The sequence below is a fragment of the Caloenas nicobarica genome, chromosome 7 (assembly GCF_036013445.1).
Source record: "Caloenas nicobarica isolate bCalNic1 chromosome 7, bCalNic1.hap1, whole genome shotgun sequence".
Taxonomy (NCBI): Eukaryota; Metazoa; Chordata; class Aves; order Columbiformes; family Columbidae; genus Caloenas; species Caloenas nicobarica.
This window is the reverse complement of record NC_088251.1, coordinates 14,730,524-14,745,150: the sequence shown is the minus strand read 5'-3', so window position 1 is coordinate 14,745,150 and position 14,627 is coordinate 14,730,524. Positions and strand designations below refer to the sequence as shown.

Here is a 14,627-nt window from a genome sequence, read left to right as displayed (position 1 = left end):
TTTCCCTGGGTCTTAGAACTGCAGTCTTTAGCGTTCTTTCTCCCTGGCTCAGTTCCTGATATCTCCTCCCCATCGCATCTTATTAGGTCTCATCTGCAGTGGGTGGAGCAAAGTATTGTGGAACAGAGAAAGTCAAGATGGCACAGTGCTGCTGTGACATCTGACGTGCAAAGTGTAGAGACTCCATCTGCAAACAGCTCACTGAACAATCCAACTCATCCTCTAAGGGAGCGGCAAAGCCTGGGACCTCATATAACTGTCCCAGATCTACAAAATCCAGGCAAACACAGACACATTTAATGAAGTATTTCATGAGAACAAAATATTCTCAGAACTACAGCATCCTGAATAAATCAGGGAGATGTATGAAGAAACAAACAAATAAAAAACCCACCACATTTGGAAGCTTCTTCTTACCTCTATGTCCTGTATAATTTTGGGGTAAAGTGCTCTGTAGAAGGAGTTGGGTGGTGCAGTCCCATCAGGAGGTTTATTTTTAAATAGGTATTGTCCCCTGGAAGACAAAGAACGCTCCCATTGAACACAAATCATGTTTCAGCATTTTGGAGAAAGGTTCTCCTGGCATTTCACAAATGGGTAACCACTGTTGAAAAGCAAAGATAGATTCATATTCAAACTTAAATTTCAGTAAGATGGGGTGGATCCTTGTTTGTTTGCCCTGCAACATGTCTGTGTTGCATTTAGACACTGAAATACTTAGGAAAAATCCATGCCTAGTCACCCAGGGAAGGGAAATATATTATCTGTTATGGACATGAGCCACAACTCAATAGGAGGTAAGAATGGCTCACACCCACAATACACATACCCATATTGGAGGTCACCTTTAAAATAAAGCATACAAAGAAAATGAAAAAAGCCAAGGTACCCTCAAACTCACTATGCATTCGAGACTAGCTTTTATCTGCATTGGCAGAAACAACATCAGTTTTGGTACATGGACATTTTACTGCTACTACTACACTTCGGTAAGCAACACTTCATCTGCAGTGCCTCCTTTATTTCAACACTGATTTGGAATATTCATATCCCAAGCTAGATTTTTGCTACCAAAAAATTTTCCGCAAATGGCAATCACTACCTGCTGTGTAAAAAACTTTAATTCCTCATCCTGAAGTTAAGAAGCCACCAAACACGGTGTGGAAGCTTGTAAACCCCACCATGGGCGTACTAACTGCTGTTCTGCCTGGCAACATGCCTCACAAAACAGAGAGAGGCACAAATGCCTCTGAGTGTAATCCTGGCATCAGAGCACAGAGTTTACACTAGGCCAGCTCTCCACTTCTCCCTCTCTTGCTCCATTATGGCATAATTAATTGTTCAATACTTAGTGTGCATTTCTTTCTTGTCCTTTCCATACAGTATACCTTGAAACTCATTTGAGAGATTTGTACACTAGCTGTCCTAATGTACTTTAACTCGGGAAATCACAACAGTGAACCAAAAATTTTAGATTATAAGGAAGTAGCAAACTATAGGACTGAATAAACAAAGTAACAAATGCTCAGGAAAATAACTTTTGATAATTCTTTAAATAAAGTACTTTAAGTACAACTTGAGAGAAGGGTGGCTTCCATTTTGGACAGAGCAATCATCTATGTCTTCAAATACAGTGACCAGCAGCCACTCATATGGGACAAATACATGTGAAGAAGGGACACATGGATGCAAGCAAACTGTAACTAGATGGTTGCCTATTTACTGTGATCCAGTCTGGAAGCGCATACAAGAAAATTAAAATTATTGGCCCGGGCAGACAAAAAATGCTTTGGGGATCCACAGAATCCTTAGGAAACATCCTGGAAGACTTGGGGTAGGTCTACAAAATCTGTATACAAGTCTATGTGCCTGAAAAGCTGCCTATTGTTTGCAACTTTACTAGCTGACCTAATACAAAGTCTTGTTGCTACCTATAAGCCCTGCGTCGCTGCATGTAGAGTTAGTTGTTTACAGTTCGGCTAAAGAATTGCTTGGAATTTCCACGACATCCCAGTGGTCGTTGTGCTGTGGGTCTTATGGGATAAAAGGAAATATTGTTTGCAGGTTTTGATGACTGGCCAATTCAATCAAGTATTCAGATGGATGCAGTTGTGCCCAGATTTTAGGCTTCTGGTTTATATTTCTCTAAATCTGTGTAACCCTTACTGCTCCCTGACAAGCTGTCAGTGAAGGCTACTGTGCTGTGGAACTGGGTGTTTCTGTCGTAAACCAGGAGCTGCAAATGCTGGAATCAGGCAGCCCATGTGCAAAGTGAGGAGCTTTAAGCAAGTAACACCAGCCATCTATCATTCCGAACTCCAGCCAGTCACCTGCTTCTGCCATGCACAGCATTAGCCTTGATTACAACCTATAGAGGTCTATATGGCAGAGATGCAATTACACGGTATATTTCTTGCCTGCCTCTCCCCATCAGCCCGCCAGGCCTGCAGTTGTACCTTCCAGAGCTAATCAGAGGGCAATCAGAAAGACAGGACACAACTTGCTCCTGTTGTTTTAAAGCAACCTCAAGGACACTGTGTAAACCTGAAGAGGTGCTGTAACAGTGTGACTGTCCTTTCAGATGAGAAGCAGGATTTTGCAGCTGTTTTTCAGAAATGTCATGGGTTTGCATGACTAGTAATCAGTGCTAATGTTACTTCTAAAACTGGAGGGAGCAACTTGAGAACTGTCAGCTATGATCTCTGCCAAGATGTAGAGAACAGGTAAAGTTCCACGGAATAGGAAAAAGACAAATGTAGCTCTTGCATTTAAAAAAAAAGGGGAGAAGGTAGATCCAAAGAAATGTTGGACTGTCCAACTCAACTTTGACAGTTTGGTGGTTCTAGAGCACACAGTCAGATGAGCATGTAGAAGATGGCGAGGTGACAAACAACAGGCAACACTGATGAATTCAGAATATACCATGTCAAACTGACCTAATTTATTTTCACAAGCTATTCTCATGACTTAGCTACAAAAGTATTATCTTTGAAGAGCTCAAGGGTGGACACACAAATGGCTGGAAAGTATAGTTTACTGATGGTGCACTGTCAAACACAATGGCAACTGGGATCTTGCATGGAGTCTGTCCTAGATGTGTCATTACTGAGCATTTTCCTTAATGACAAAGAATGGAACAGGCAATGCATTTATTACCTGGCCAATGATACCAAAGCTGGGAGAAGCTACAAGCACTTTGGAGGACAAGATTAAACTCATAATGCTCGTAACAAAATGGAGAAATACCAAGCAAGAAATAGAATCTAATTCAATAAGGACAAGTGCCAAGTTCATGACTTAGTAACAACCTAGGTATGCAATATGAGAAATAACAGCTAAGTAGAACTTTCATAGAAAGGGCAATTAAAAGTTTTAGAACGGTATTACACCACTGCTAAAAAAAAAGCACATGTTCACTGGAAACCATAAAATGGAGTGTCCTCCATAAGGCATGCAAGGCAATGCTTCCCACCAAACTCTGGTGATGCCTCAGCAGAAGTCAGACACCCAGCCGATCACATCATCCTCCAAGAATGAAGTAGAGTAATTGGGGAGGGTCTGAACACGGAAAACCAAGAATGTCAAGAGGAAAACACAGGATTACAGTTGGTCAGTGCATGCAACATCATCACCTTCCAACATGCAAAAGATTACCACAAAAAAGAGAATGAGAAACTGTCCTGTGCATCTGTGTACGCTAAATCTAATCTGCTGAACTGTAGCTAGGGAGACAGCCTAGAATTTAGGAGTCTCTTTCTAACATTAAAGGTAGTGAAACAGTGGAATTCCTCTCCATCAGTGAAAGTTTTTAAGAACAAGTTAGACAAACATCTAAGATGAATTAAGAGAAAACTGTTTCTGACTTCGGGAAACAAGAGAGACAACATAACTCTCAGTGTCCTCTTCAGACTTATTATGACCTCAAGAAAACAGAGCAAAACCAGAAGTCCTGGAGAGAACAAGGCACTAAAAAGGATGTAAAAGTTACCATTGTCATGCTTGCGTTTATTTTACATTTTTTACAAACATCACACTACTGGAAGCAGCTCAACATAGTATTTATTTTTAAAGGACATTTCATAATCCTGATTTATTAGCCTTTACTTCCCGAGACAAACAGTATAACAAAATTAACTGTAAAAAAGGAGTCTTTGTTTGCAACTCTGTATCTTTTTCTTTTTAATAGCAACCAAAATGCCTGAGCTGTCACTTTTATCTTGTTTATGAAATATTCATACCCAGCTTCCCTTCTGCCAACATCCTAGGGACACCCTTGGAAAAGAAAATTATGTATTAAAGGACGTACCCCTGAGAGGTAAAGTTCTAATGAAATGTTAACAGAGCAGCTTCAAACTTGAGTGAGACCCACATTGTAGTAAGGCTATTCCAGATGATTATTAACTAATCTATCTGCATTTCTAAAGTCCCCTATTCTCCATGGTACCTACCCTCAGCTTCCAGTTTGAAAATTAAACAGATATCTAATAGTGAAAATCTGCTGAGGAAAACAAACAGACCTATCAGGAAACAACTAATTCATAGCACATGCTGCCCCACTGCCACCCCTAAAAAAGCTCTTCTGCTCTGAACTGCTGACTAGTTTAGTGTTCCCCTGGGGCGGACACAGCTTCTTAATTTGAACCGAATGACAGCTTGGCGTAAAAATCTCAGTCTGTATATCTCACTTGTCACAGTGGAATAAGAATGTAATCAGATGAGGAAGGTGAGGAAAAAGGCGCCACATCGCTTGGATAGCCAAACGATGCCCTAACTGCCCAACCCTGAATTTTGATATAAGCAACTGTTGGTTTTGGAACCAAAGTGATGTTTCAGGGTGCCAAATAACCCTCTTCAAACGTCCTGAATGGAAGGAAAAGAGGTGAAGATGCAGTTTCCTCACCATCCTCTCCTCTCTGACAACCCCCTCCACAGGGAGTCTGTCCTGACCATTCTCTCGATGAGCTTCTTCCACAGCATGCCGTCCGATGTCACCCGGTACCACTCCTTGCACACCAGCTCAGCAGCACACAACGATTTGGCATCCAGGTATGACAGAATGTTCTCAGCAATGTGATCCAATCCCCGAGCTGGGGGAAGCAAAAAAAAAAAAAAAAAAAAAAGGATTATTTGCTGGGGTGACACTGGAGTTTAAAACAACTCCCCTTGCTAGTACAAAGATACCCTCCCTTTCCATCTCCTCTTCTGCATGCAGAGCTGGACCAAATGCACACAAGAGCATTTGCAGCTAAGTTCAGGAGTGAACAGTGTTCTCCAACTTCCTTTGGATATAACACAACAAGTCATTAAAAATAATAAAGAATCCAAGAAGTCATTCCAATCTATTTCGATGGGTTTTAGCACTAGGGGGATATTCTATGGATGGCATTTCCAACTCAGCGACGCAGCCCCCAAAATCTCTCTATATTAGGACCATTTCTCATCTCACTGCTACAGCTGTTCGCATGTTCCAACGGCTCAAAAGCTGTTTTTGCTAAAGCAGTAGCTTTTAAACGTAATGAAGAAAAAAATATATATTCCCAATGTGTGCCCTGAAGGGTAGTGGTACCTTTAGATATGGGGGAGGGAAAGATATGCAGATGCACAGAGAAGTGGAGAGGGAAGGAGAGGCTGTGGAAGGAGAAAGTGAAGCAGGTTTGTTAGTTTCATTTGGTTTAGTGCATGGAGGAAAAATATGCACCAAAATGGTATGATTTGCAAATATTTTCCAGTGTGAATAAGAGGACTGGCTTTGTTTCAACATGGCTGGAGTGTAATGTGAAGCAATTTCCTGGTTAGCACCAAGCAGCCTGATGTGATGTCTGCATAGCTGGGAGCCAGGGAAGGTTAGGCTATGTTTCTTAACTGGATGGATGTATAAAGTAAAAATGTGCCCTCACCCACTCAAATTTAATCACCAGCAAGACTTCAGCAACATAAGATGCCTTTTAAATGAGATGTCACATAAATACAGCTTCTCTTGCATGGTTTTTAATGCACATGTGAGACACACCATCAAGAGATCATCTCACTTCATTGGTCAGATTTCAGAGGCTTTGTGAAAGTTGTAGTTGAGACCCCACCAACCCTCGGGTATAATGTTCAGACCAACCAAAATGGAAGCATGGTAGATTGGTATTACATGCATCTTCTCTCTGGTTCACATTTGGGACAGAGTTAAATACATCTTTTCTTGCTTTGAAAACAAAAGCCTCAAAGACCAGGCCCTGCTTGTGACAGGGAAAGAAAAAGCAGCAAGTGCACTTTTACAGTCACATGTCCATGCTTCTGCAAACTTGAACTGGGAGCAATCAGCTGATTCTGATTAGAGTTCATGAGACACAAAAAGCTCAACCTTTGTTTTCATTAACCAAAAGATCTCAAGATTATCTCCCAATGCACAAGAACAAGAAAACTCAGCGCGCCTCCTCTCGCTCCTTTCAAACATCCTACATTTATCATACACTTTGGGTGAGACATTCTGCCCAGCATTTTATGCCTCCATTCATACAGTAGAAAAAGCACCTAAATGATACCATACACAACCAGAGAGTGCAGAAAGAGGCCTGACATTTCTTATCTTTATAGATGCAAAATTAGATGTCAACCTGCAAAATAAAAGCATCAGCAGCCTTTATTATGTATTTAATCTGAAAAGATATATACAGCGACTATATAAAATTCTTTAAAAAATACGAAAAAAAGAGCGCTTGTAGATTTAGACTGACACTACAGCAATTTGTGGAAAGAGAGCTATGATAGTGTAGTGAGGAGAACTGGAATTTGCAGGAATTCCACAATTTGGTAGGGCAGCCAGGGGCATCGTGTCCCCCTGCTTTCCCACCTTGATGCCTGCAGCCCTGAGCTCTCTCCACTGGCTGGAAATGGTATATTTGCTTTCCCAGTCTGTGCTGCTTCCGACATGACCAAAGACATTTACAGACCCACCAGGACATTTATGAATATCTGCCTAGAATACCAGGACATTTATGAATATCTGCCTATGTAATATCCATACCAGTGAATTTATGTCAGCAGCGTCACAGCAATAAATTATTTTATAGTGTGAACAGTTGGTGGCTTATGGAAGCAGGGCTACACTGCCTAAACTGGGCACAGCAATCTTCACCCACAAGCCTGCCCCTGACCCACCTGCCCTTCCTGCATCATCAATTGTTGCACTTCAGATCTCGCTGCAATGAGGTGGTGTAACTGCTTCCATGACTGTAAGTCACCCTTTGCCATTGATCCAAGACCCTTTACAGAGAAGGAATACTAATGTTTTGGCCTCTCCCCCTCAATTTTATAAGTGGAAGGGCGGAGTTATTTGGCCTGGCTGCAAACTCAATTTTATTACGTTTCTTCGGAACAGCACAACTCACTGAGACCTACAGCTAGCAAAGCCTCGCTTCCTTAAGAAAAAGAAATCTCTGCTCACAAAAGTTTTTGCTAAATCGATGTGAAACACAATTAGCCCTTCAGTTCTCCGTATCAGCAAGAATGTTTCAGCTATTTCACACATGAAACCCGTGTAAAAATGACTTTCCTTATAAAAAATGTTAAACAGCTTGGAAATGCTAAGCAGAGACTTTATTTTTCAGAAACAGAACAAAGTTTGTTAAGTACATGGTTAAGCTGTATTTTTCAAACAACCTTAATTCTCTCCAAAGTACTGGGAAAATAATCTGAGCCGATTTTACTCTACATATCAGTAAAGTGCACTCATGATCTAAAACTGCCTTTAATTCTGGTCATTCTTTGGGACAGTGCTAGGAGGACAAAGATAAGATGCCTCATGATTTTGAAGTAGCTTTATTGTTTTATTTACTCGAGGGGGAGAGCAGAAGAGAGAATGAAGGAGTAAAAATGAAACGAGAATACTGAATACTGGGGAATTTCAAAAAGCTAAAAAATACTTCAGGAGTTTAGGGGTTTTTGACCATGTGACTTAATCTGAAGTTTTAGGTTCATCACTCTTTCCTAGGCAGTCTCTTGTCTTCTCCTTTCCCACTCCCATCATTAGAAACCTGCCTATACTCAGGACATCCTGCATAGGCTGCAGAGCCTGCACCCGTCTAATTCCTTGCCATCAATTTTCTCCCTTAGAGCTACATTCACTAAGACATTAGCACTTTGCAAATATGCAAATTGATGCACATACATTATTTAAGCACATAGATCTCACAACTATTCAAAGACTCACATATTAGTTGCCTGATTCCTATCTGTTCTGCATTCTGAGAGAGTAAAATTAGCTGCTTCCTGGGTAACAGTGAAAAGTTATGGTACAGCTAGGAAATTTTGAATGCCTCTGAAAAGATTTGTAACATTTGCCCAAAATTTTCAGGAAAAGGCCTGTAGGATGAAATTGAGCAAGTGCAAATGAGATGTGTTGGCTTGCTTTGATGGAGTTTTGTGGAGAAAGACCTAGAAAAATTCTGTATGTAACTATACATGTACTTCCACTTTAGAAGTGGGGGAAACCAACGCGCTTTCAAAATACTCACTGTTTTTCTGAAACAGAACAGCTCCACAATTTATAATCCTGCTCTAAGTACACAAGATTATTGCCACTGGATTACTAAAAAGTAGCATAAAGCAGGTACTTAGCATAACTAAGATTTTTTTTTTTAATGCTACAAAAGCCATTTGATTACTAGGCACAATGAGCTTAAAAATTCAGTGAATCTACATATTTAGCTTCATAGCAAAACTCCCATGGTGTCTTTATGTTTTGTACAATTCACAGTTAAACAAGCTTTTCTCCATTTTTTTAACCCTAGAATTGAAATTTCATGTTGAGAAATCCCTTCTGAAGAATGATCAAATGACTGGATTGAAGAAATTGTCAAAATTAATCAGTTCTCCAAAGGTATTCACAGAACAAGCTTTTGGCAAGAACCTCTGTAACACTTCTTGCTCAGGCCCACCTCAAACTAAGGATCTATACCATGGGAATACTAATCTATCTATCTGTCTACAGAGGTACGACCTAATGGTCTGAAATAAAAGACCAATCACCCACACTCACATGCATGACTTAAATACAAGTTGTGAACGTTCAGAACTTTAGAGAATTAAGTTTTGCACACCCCATAGATATAGAAGAACATAAAAACCAACACAGTCTCATACTTCAGTTTCCTGTATGACTGTACCACATGCTCCAGTGCAGATTCTTGAAACCCTAACTAAGCAGTGATAGGATAATCACAGAATCACAGAATGTTAGGGATTGGAAGGGACCTCAAAAGATCATCAAGTCCAATGCCCCCTGCCAGAGCAGGAACACCCAGATGAGGTTACACAGGAAGGCGTCCAGGCGGGTTTTGAATGTCTCCAGAAAAGGAGACTCCACAACCTCCCTGGGCAGCCTGTTCCAGTGTCTGTCCCCCTCACTGAGAAGAAGTTTCTTCTCAGATATATTTAAGTGGAACCTCCTGTGTTCCAGTTTGTACCCATTGCCCCTTGTCTTATCATTGGTTGTCACCCAGTCTGGTCACCTGTCTGGTTCTAAAACTTTATTGCTCTATATATTTTATCTCACACTGCCCCAGTTTTCCCATCTATAATACAGGTCCAATACAAAACTGCACGTACACTACTTTAGGCGTGCTTTCTGTGAGATACACCTCATGCCACATCTGAGAACAGCTGGGATAATATTCTCACTGGAAAGCATTACAGAGGTGCAAAAATTAAAACATTTGCACCCTTTGATCGTATGTCCTCCATTCTGTGTTACAAAAAACACATGAAGTGATGACTTCGGGAAGGTATTTTACTAGGAAAGAGAGACAAAAAAAATCTTAGAAGAAAAAAGGAAAACATCAGCTGAGCAACCAAAGAGAGTAGTAGTTAATTTTTTAAATTTTTGTTATTCGTGCATTGTTGTAGGCATTATGAGTACAACTACCTGCCTTGTGGCTTTTGATGACTGTCCTTACAATACATATATGAACTATCATTTACTCCTAGCCAAACTATGGTGGTATTAGATCATGCTTTGAGAGATGTTGGCAATACAAAATAAAGTATTGCTACATTTCATATGAGTATAGAGCTTTTTATTCAAAAGCTATCATTTATTTTGCAAACAGACCCTGAAATAGTTTTCTGAAAGACAAGACGGAGGAACAAGTTCCCTCTGCCTGCAGAATTACCTGGCAGTGCAGTGATGAAGTCCCGCTGTAACATGGGTTTGAGGTATGAGTTTATATGTCCGTGTTGGTAGTGACACATCTGGGAGATGAGGTGCTCCACAAACTCCACCTGATCAGACTCAGACCACTGTTCAAAATACTTGATGCAGAGCTCCTTCTCCTTCTCATAGCTTGCAGACAGTTTTCTTTGCTTGGGCACAATCATACTGGAAGTGCCATTGGCAAGTTTTGTCTGTGAAAGGGAAGGAGAGAAACAGCCCAAATCACACACATGAAAGGAAGCTCAAGTGGTTTCATGAGCTTTTCATAGGAGGAAGAAAACAGCAGGAAAAAAGCACTCTGGTACATAGAGTTGGCCAAGGCCATGTATTCCATTTGGTGCTGTCAGCCGGAGCGCAGCCACCGCGAGCTGTAACCCCAGTAGGACAAGGCACCAGCTCCAGCCAGAGCTGCACACGGGGGCTCTGGTTCAGCAGGAAACCTTGAGGGGCAACTTAACATAAACACAACTTTATTTACATCTTGCACACAAGAAAATGCATTTGGATTCCTAATCTACAGTTACCAGTTACTTCAATGCACCAACAGAAAACTGGATTTGTATTCTGGTTTTTGTTGGTTTGGTTTGTGTGTGGTTATTTTTTCCCCTCTCTAAAGAATGGACTGCTGCTAGAATTCATAGGGAATGCATAAAACGGATGAGAAAACAACCTGATAGTACTACTTTAGAGTATAAAATTATACCTTAAGAGCAAAGCCAGCTAAAATACACCCTGATATTTGGTACATACATCTTTCACTGAATAAAAGATTTTCAACTTTCTGAGCATTGTTAATATCTTGTCAGAAGGACTCAGCTCAAAGAAGAGTTTCAGGGACAAAATAAAACACTGACATTTCAATTTACTACTTGATAGCGAGATACATTTTCTGCTTTCTAAACAATTTAACTGGAAGAAAAGTGCACATTTTGCATTGCAAGGATATCCTTTGTCCAAGTAAGATTAACTGTTTGCTGGGAAATTATTTTTTCCCTTACTGGTCAAATAGTTTGTATTAAATGCTGAAAACATGTGACTTTCTTTCATTGCAATGGTTTAACACTGGACAGCATTATAATAACAGTCAAATCATTACATCATTTTTATTTACAAAATACATTTACAGGTTCTCTACTGATTATCAAATAATTAAAAACAAATTACAGATATCAGAATATATAAAATGCTGAAGTAGGGAGGCCACATTTATGTTCTATGATGATAATTCCAGGCATCAACCTCACCAGGAAACTTTTATTGACTTTAAAGGAAAAAAACTAGTACCTAAATCTCTCTGCAAAGATATTTAATGATATAAAAGAAATGCATGGATCAACCGATTTTACAGGAAAAGAAAAAACAACAAAAAACCAACTGTTTTGGCACTTGCTGAGACCACAAAATCTAGTTACCGAAGCTGGGTTTGGAATGCAGGAATTCCTCATTTCTCAGGAGTAAACAATTCCTGTATTTCAATACCACCCCCAACCCCAAGAGCAATCCTGACTTCGAAGCACCAAAAACCTCATAATTTGCAAATCTACTCAAGTAATCACCATTCACATTTCATTTTCTGAGAAAATCCATCTAAATACTCTTGTCAGCATTTCCAGCAGAGCTGGACAAACTTTCCTCTGGTAGCAAAAGACAGTAATTAGCTGTCATCTGAATCATGGTCTGACTTAAGTTTCTTTGAGGACACAGACCATGGAGATCACATCAGTGCTCGATACTGGAGCTCAGTGTTTTCAACCTTACTTTTATCCCCACTCCTCCTCATGAATTTCTGTGTTTGTTCAGTAAGATCATACAAGACAAGGGCTATGACTGAGCTTCACTATTTCATTTGGTCATCACGTGGACAGCACTGGGTGCGGGCGAATCATAGACCCCGTCACCGGGCAGAAGGAAAGAAATATTCTCTCGAGCCAACTTTTTATATGGAGGAATCTCTAAGGGGATGGTGGGCATGAAATCATAGGTGTGAAAGGCTGGAGTTCTAGCAAAGTCCACAGTAGACAACAGCCTGGCAAAAAATAGTTACCAATGGACTGCACTGAACATTGATGTTAAGGGATTCTGGCCATTTTTGCTGCAGTTAAGCTGCCAGCAAAACAGACTTCCCTGTAAAAATGCTGGATTAAGACAGCAGAGAGATGTTGTATTCTACAAGCTTGATATAATTCCATTTTTCATTTTGTTTCCTGTGCAGCCAATCTCACAACAGGCTGTCTCTACAAAGCATTTTTAAAACTTCTGCCTTTTAATTTGAGAGACTGCGAAGTCTGACTAATGTGCTGAGCTGAAGCTGATGTGCAAAGACCACAAAAGGGGCAACTCCTTTCACAGTTGCCACTGTGTTCTGGCCCTTCCTTGCCTCCTGAGCACCCTTCTCCCAGCAGCCTTCAGCTCCCCAGTTAGCTCTAAAACATCAGTTTTGGGTATCAAGCAGAAGCTGCAGCATCTGCAAAAACAAGTAATGGCTTATGTGTGTACAAACAGATGGGACGAAACAACCCATTTTGCCTGGATCCCAAGTGAATACAGGCCTCTTGGGCAGGAATAATGACTAAATTAAAGAGTCCATTGACCGACACTTGCTCTGGAAGTCAAACTCTAGAGTTGTATAGTGGATCTGCTGAGAAAAGCACCATACATGTTGCAGTATTTATGTCCAAATTAGCAGACGGGAACACTATATTTTTTAGGTTCGTGTGCGTACTTTGGCCACATTCTGACAATGTCAGCTTGAGACCTGGTTTGCACCATTATCTGTTCTGGTTTCCCATCAAAAGGAGTGAGGACAAGCCCTGAGGTAGCCAATGTGTGCCCAGCAGGCCCTGTGGTCTATACAAGCAGGGGACTGGGAGGACAGGGCAGACCATGAACACACCAGTTCTGCAGAGTAGAGACAGACAAATTCACAGCACTCACAAATCACTCAATCACAATACATGCTCACATGCCTCCCTCAGAGCATCTGTAGCTACAGTTTAGAACAAAATTCCAGAATTTCAATTGAAGATTCCTGAAAACCCACTGGGAGTTCAGTAAAAAAAAAGTCTGTTATTAAAAAAAGCCGACAACAAAACAACAACATCAAGCATGTGTATTATTAAAGCATTGAGGAGGAGGGCATTTAGCACCAGTAGGAGAATCGATTTGCTTCCTGAGAAGCCCTGATGACTCAACCATTCTGATCAACTGCCTCAAGTCCATGACAAACCACCTCAGAATAATATCAGCACCTATTTCCTGGCTCACACAGTCATCTACAACTTCTTCCCTTCCTTGGTACAATAACCAGGCCTCACCTGAAAAAGAATGAACTGTCTCATCCACACTGCTACGGTAAATAACCATCTAAATGCACTGTATGTGGTCAAGCTTTTTATACGCTTCACTTCCAAAAGTGGCAAAGAAGAACAAGCACTAGTAGTCCATCACCTGGGAAGAAATCTAGGTATAAGGGAGCAAACTACTAACTTGGAACAGATGACAATTTTCTGACTCCCCTTTCACAAACCCATGTAAGTGAGGACTGGGAGGTGTCCCAGCTGGCCACAGGCACAACAACTCAACTGCAGAACAGCAGAGGTGTCCTCCTACAACAGTGGTCTGCGCTCGTCAGCTGTGCCAGGAAACCCAGGGGACTGAGCGCCTCAGGTTGGTACTAGCTCAGGGATCTACGTACTATGCTCCATTGCAGCCCATAATTACAAGACCATTTCTGCAAATGGCTACATTTAACACAAAGCACATTCGGATGCCCAGTGAAGTAGAAGAGGACTAATATATGAAAGGACTTTAATCTAAATAATGGCTTGCAACTATAGGAAGGTGCAATATTTCCACACAGATAAATAAGGCCTGGATAAATCTACTGCTCTGCATATAAAACAGAACAGCCATGGTATATCACAGCTGTAACCCACACATGACAACCAAGGTTACTTCTCTTTTGTTAAGTGCAGGGGACCAAAGATCCCCCTAAAGCACTGAAAAAACAAACACAAGCACAGTTCTCTGATTCTATTAAAGGTATAGTGTTTCCCCACCCATATGAGTGGTCACAACTGTTATATATGTTTTTTAAAAAAACACCATGTTCTCTAATCATTGCAGAAGACTTTGTTAAGGCACTTTCCACAGGGTGGATGAATTCAGATTATTTGTTTCTTAATACAAAAGACATCTCTTGAAGTCAAAGAAAAAGAAGTTGTCTCCTAGAATACTGAGAATGGCTTAAATAATGCCAGCAAGGTTTGCGACCTTCTGAACCTTCAAGACATCTTCATTCTGGAGCTCTGAAAAGACTGAGAGCTTAGAACACCACTGCAAATTTATCTGTTTCTTTCTGGACAAAAGGAAAGGACTTCCCTTCAACATTCCAGTACCAACAGGTCATACTAGGCTTCTCCCCTCC

General features: G+C 40.8%; 1 protein-coding gene across 5 annotated transcripts in view; it reads right to left on the bottom strand.

The window, feature by feature from the left end:
- BTRC (beta-transducin repeat containing E3 ubiquitin protein ligase) overlaps positions 1-14,627 on the bottom strand; it is a 123,760-nt gene that overhangs the window by 20,352 nt on the left and 88,781 nt on the right. For all 5 annotated transcript variants that reach the window (XM_065638610.1, XM_065638612.1, XM_065638611.1 and 2 more), the window contains 3 exons: positions 10,161-10,392; positions 4,901-5,087; positions 418-514 (listed from right to left, as the gene is read on the bottom strand). In XM_065638610.1, coding sequence (XP_065494682.1) covers positions 418-514; positions 4,901-5,087; positions 10,161-10,392 — 516 coding nt within the window. The remainder of the gene's footprint in view (positions 1-417; positions 515-4,900; positions 5,088-10,160; positions 10,393-14,627) is intronic.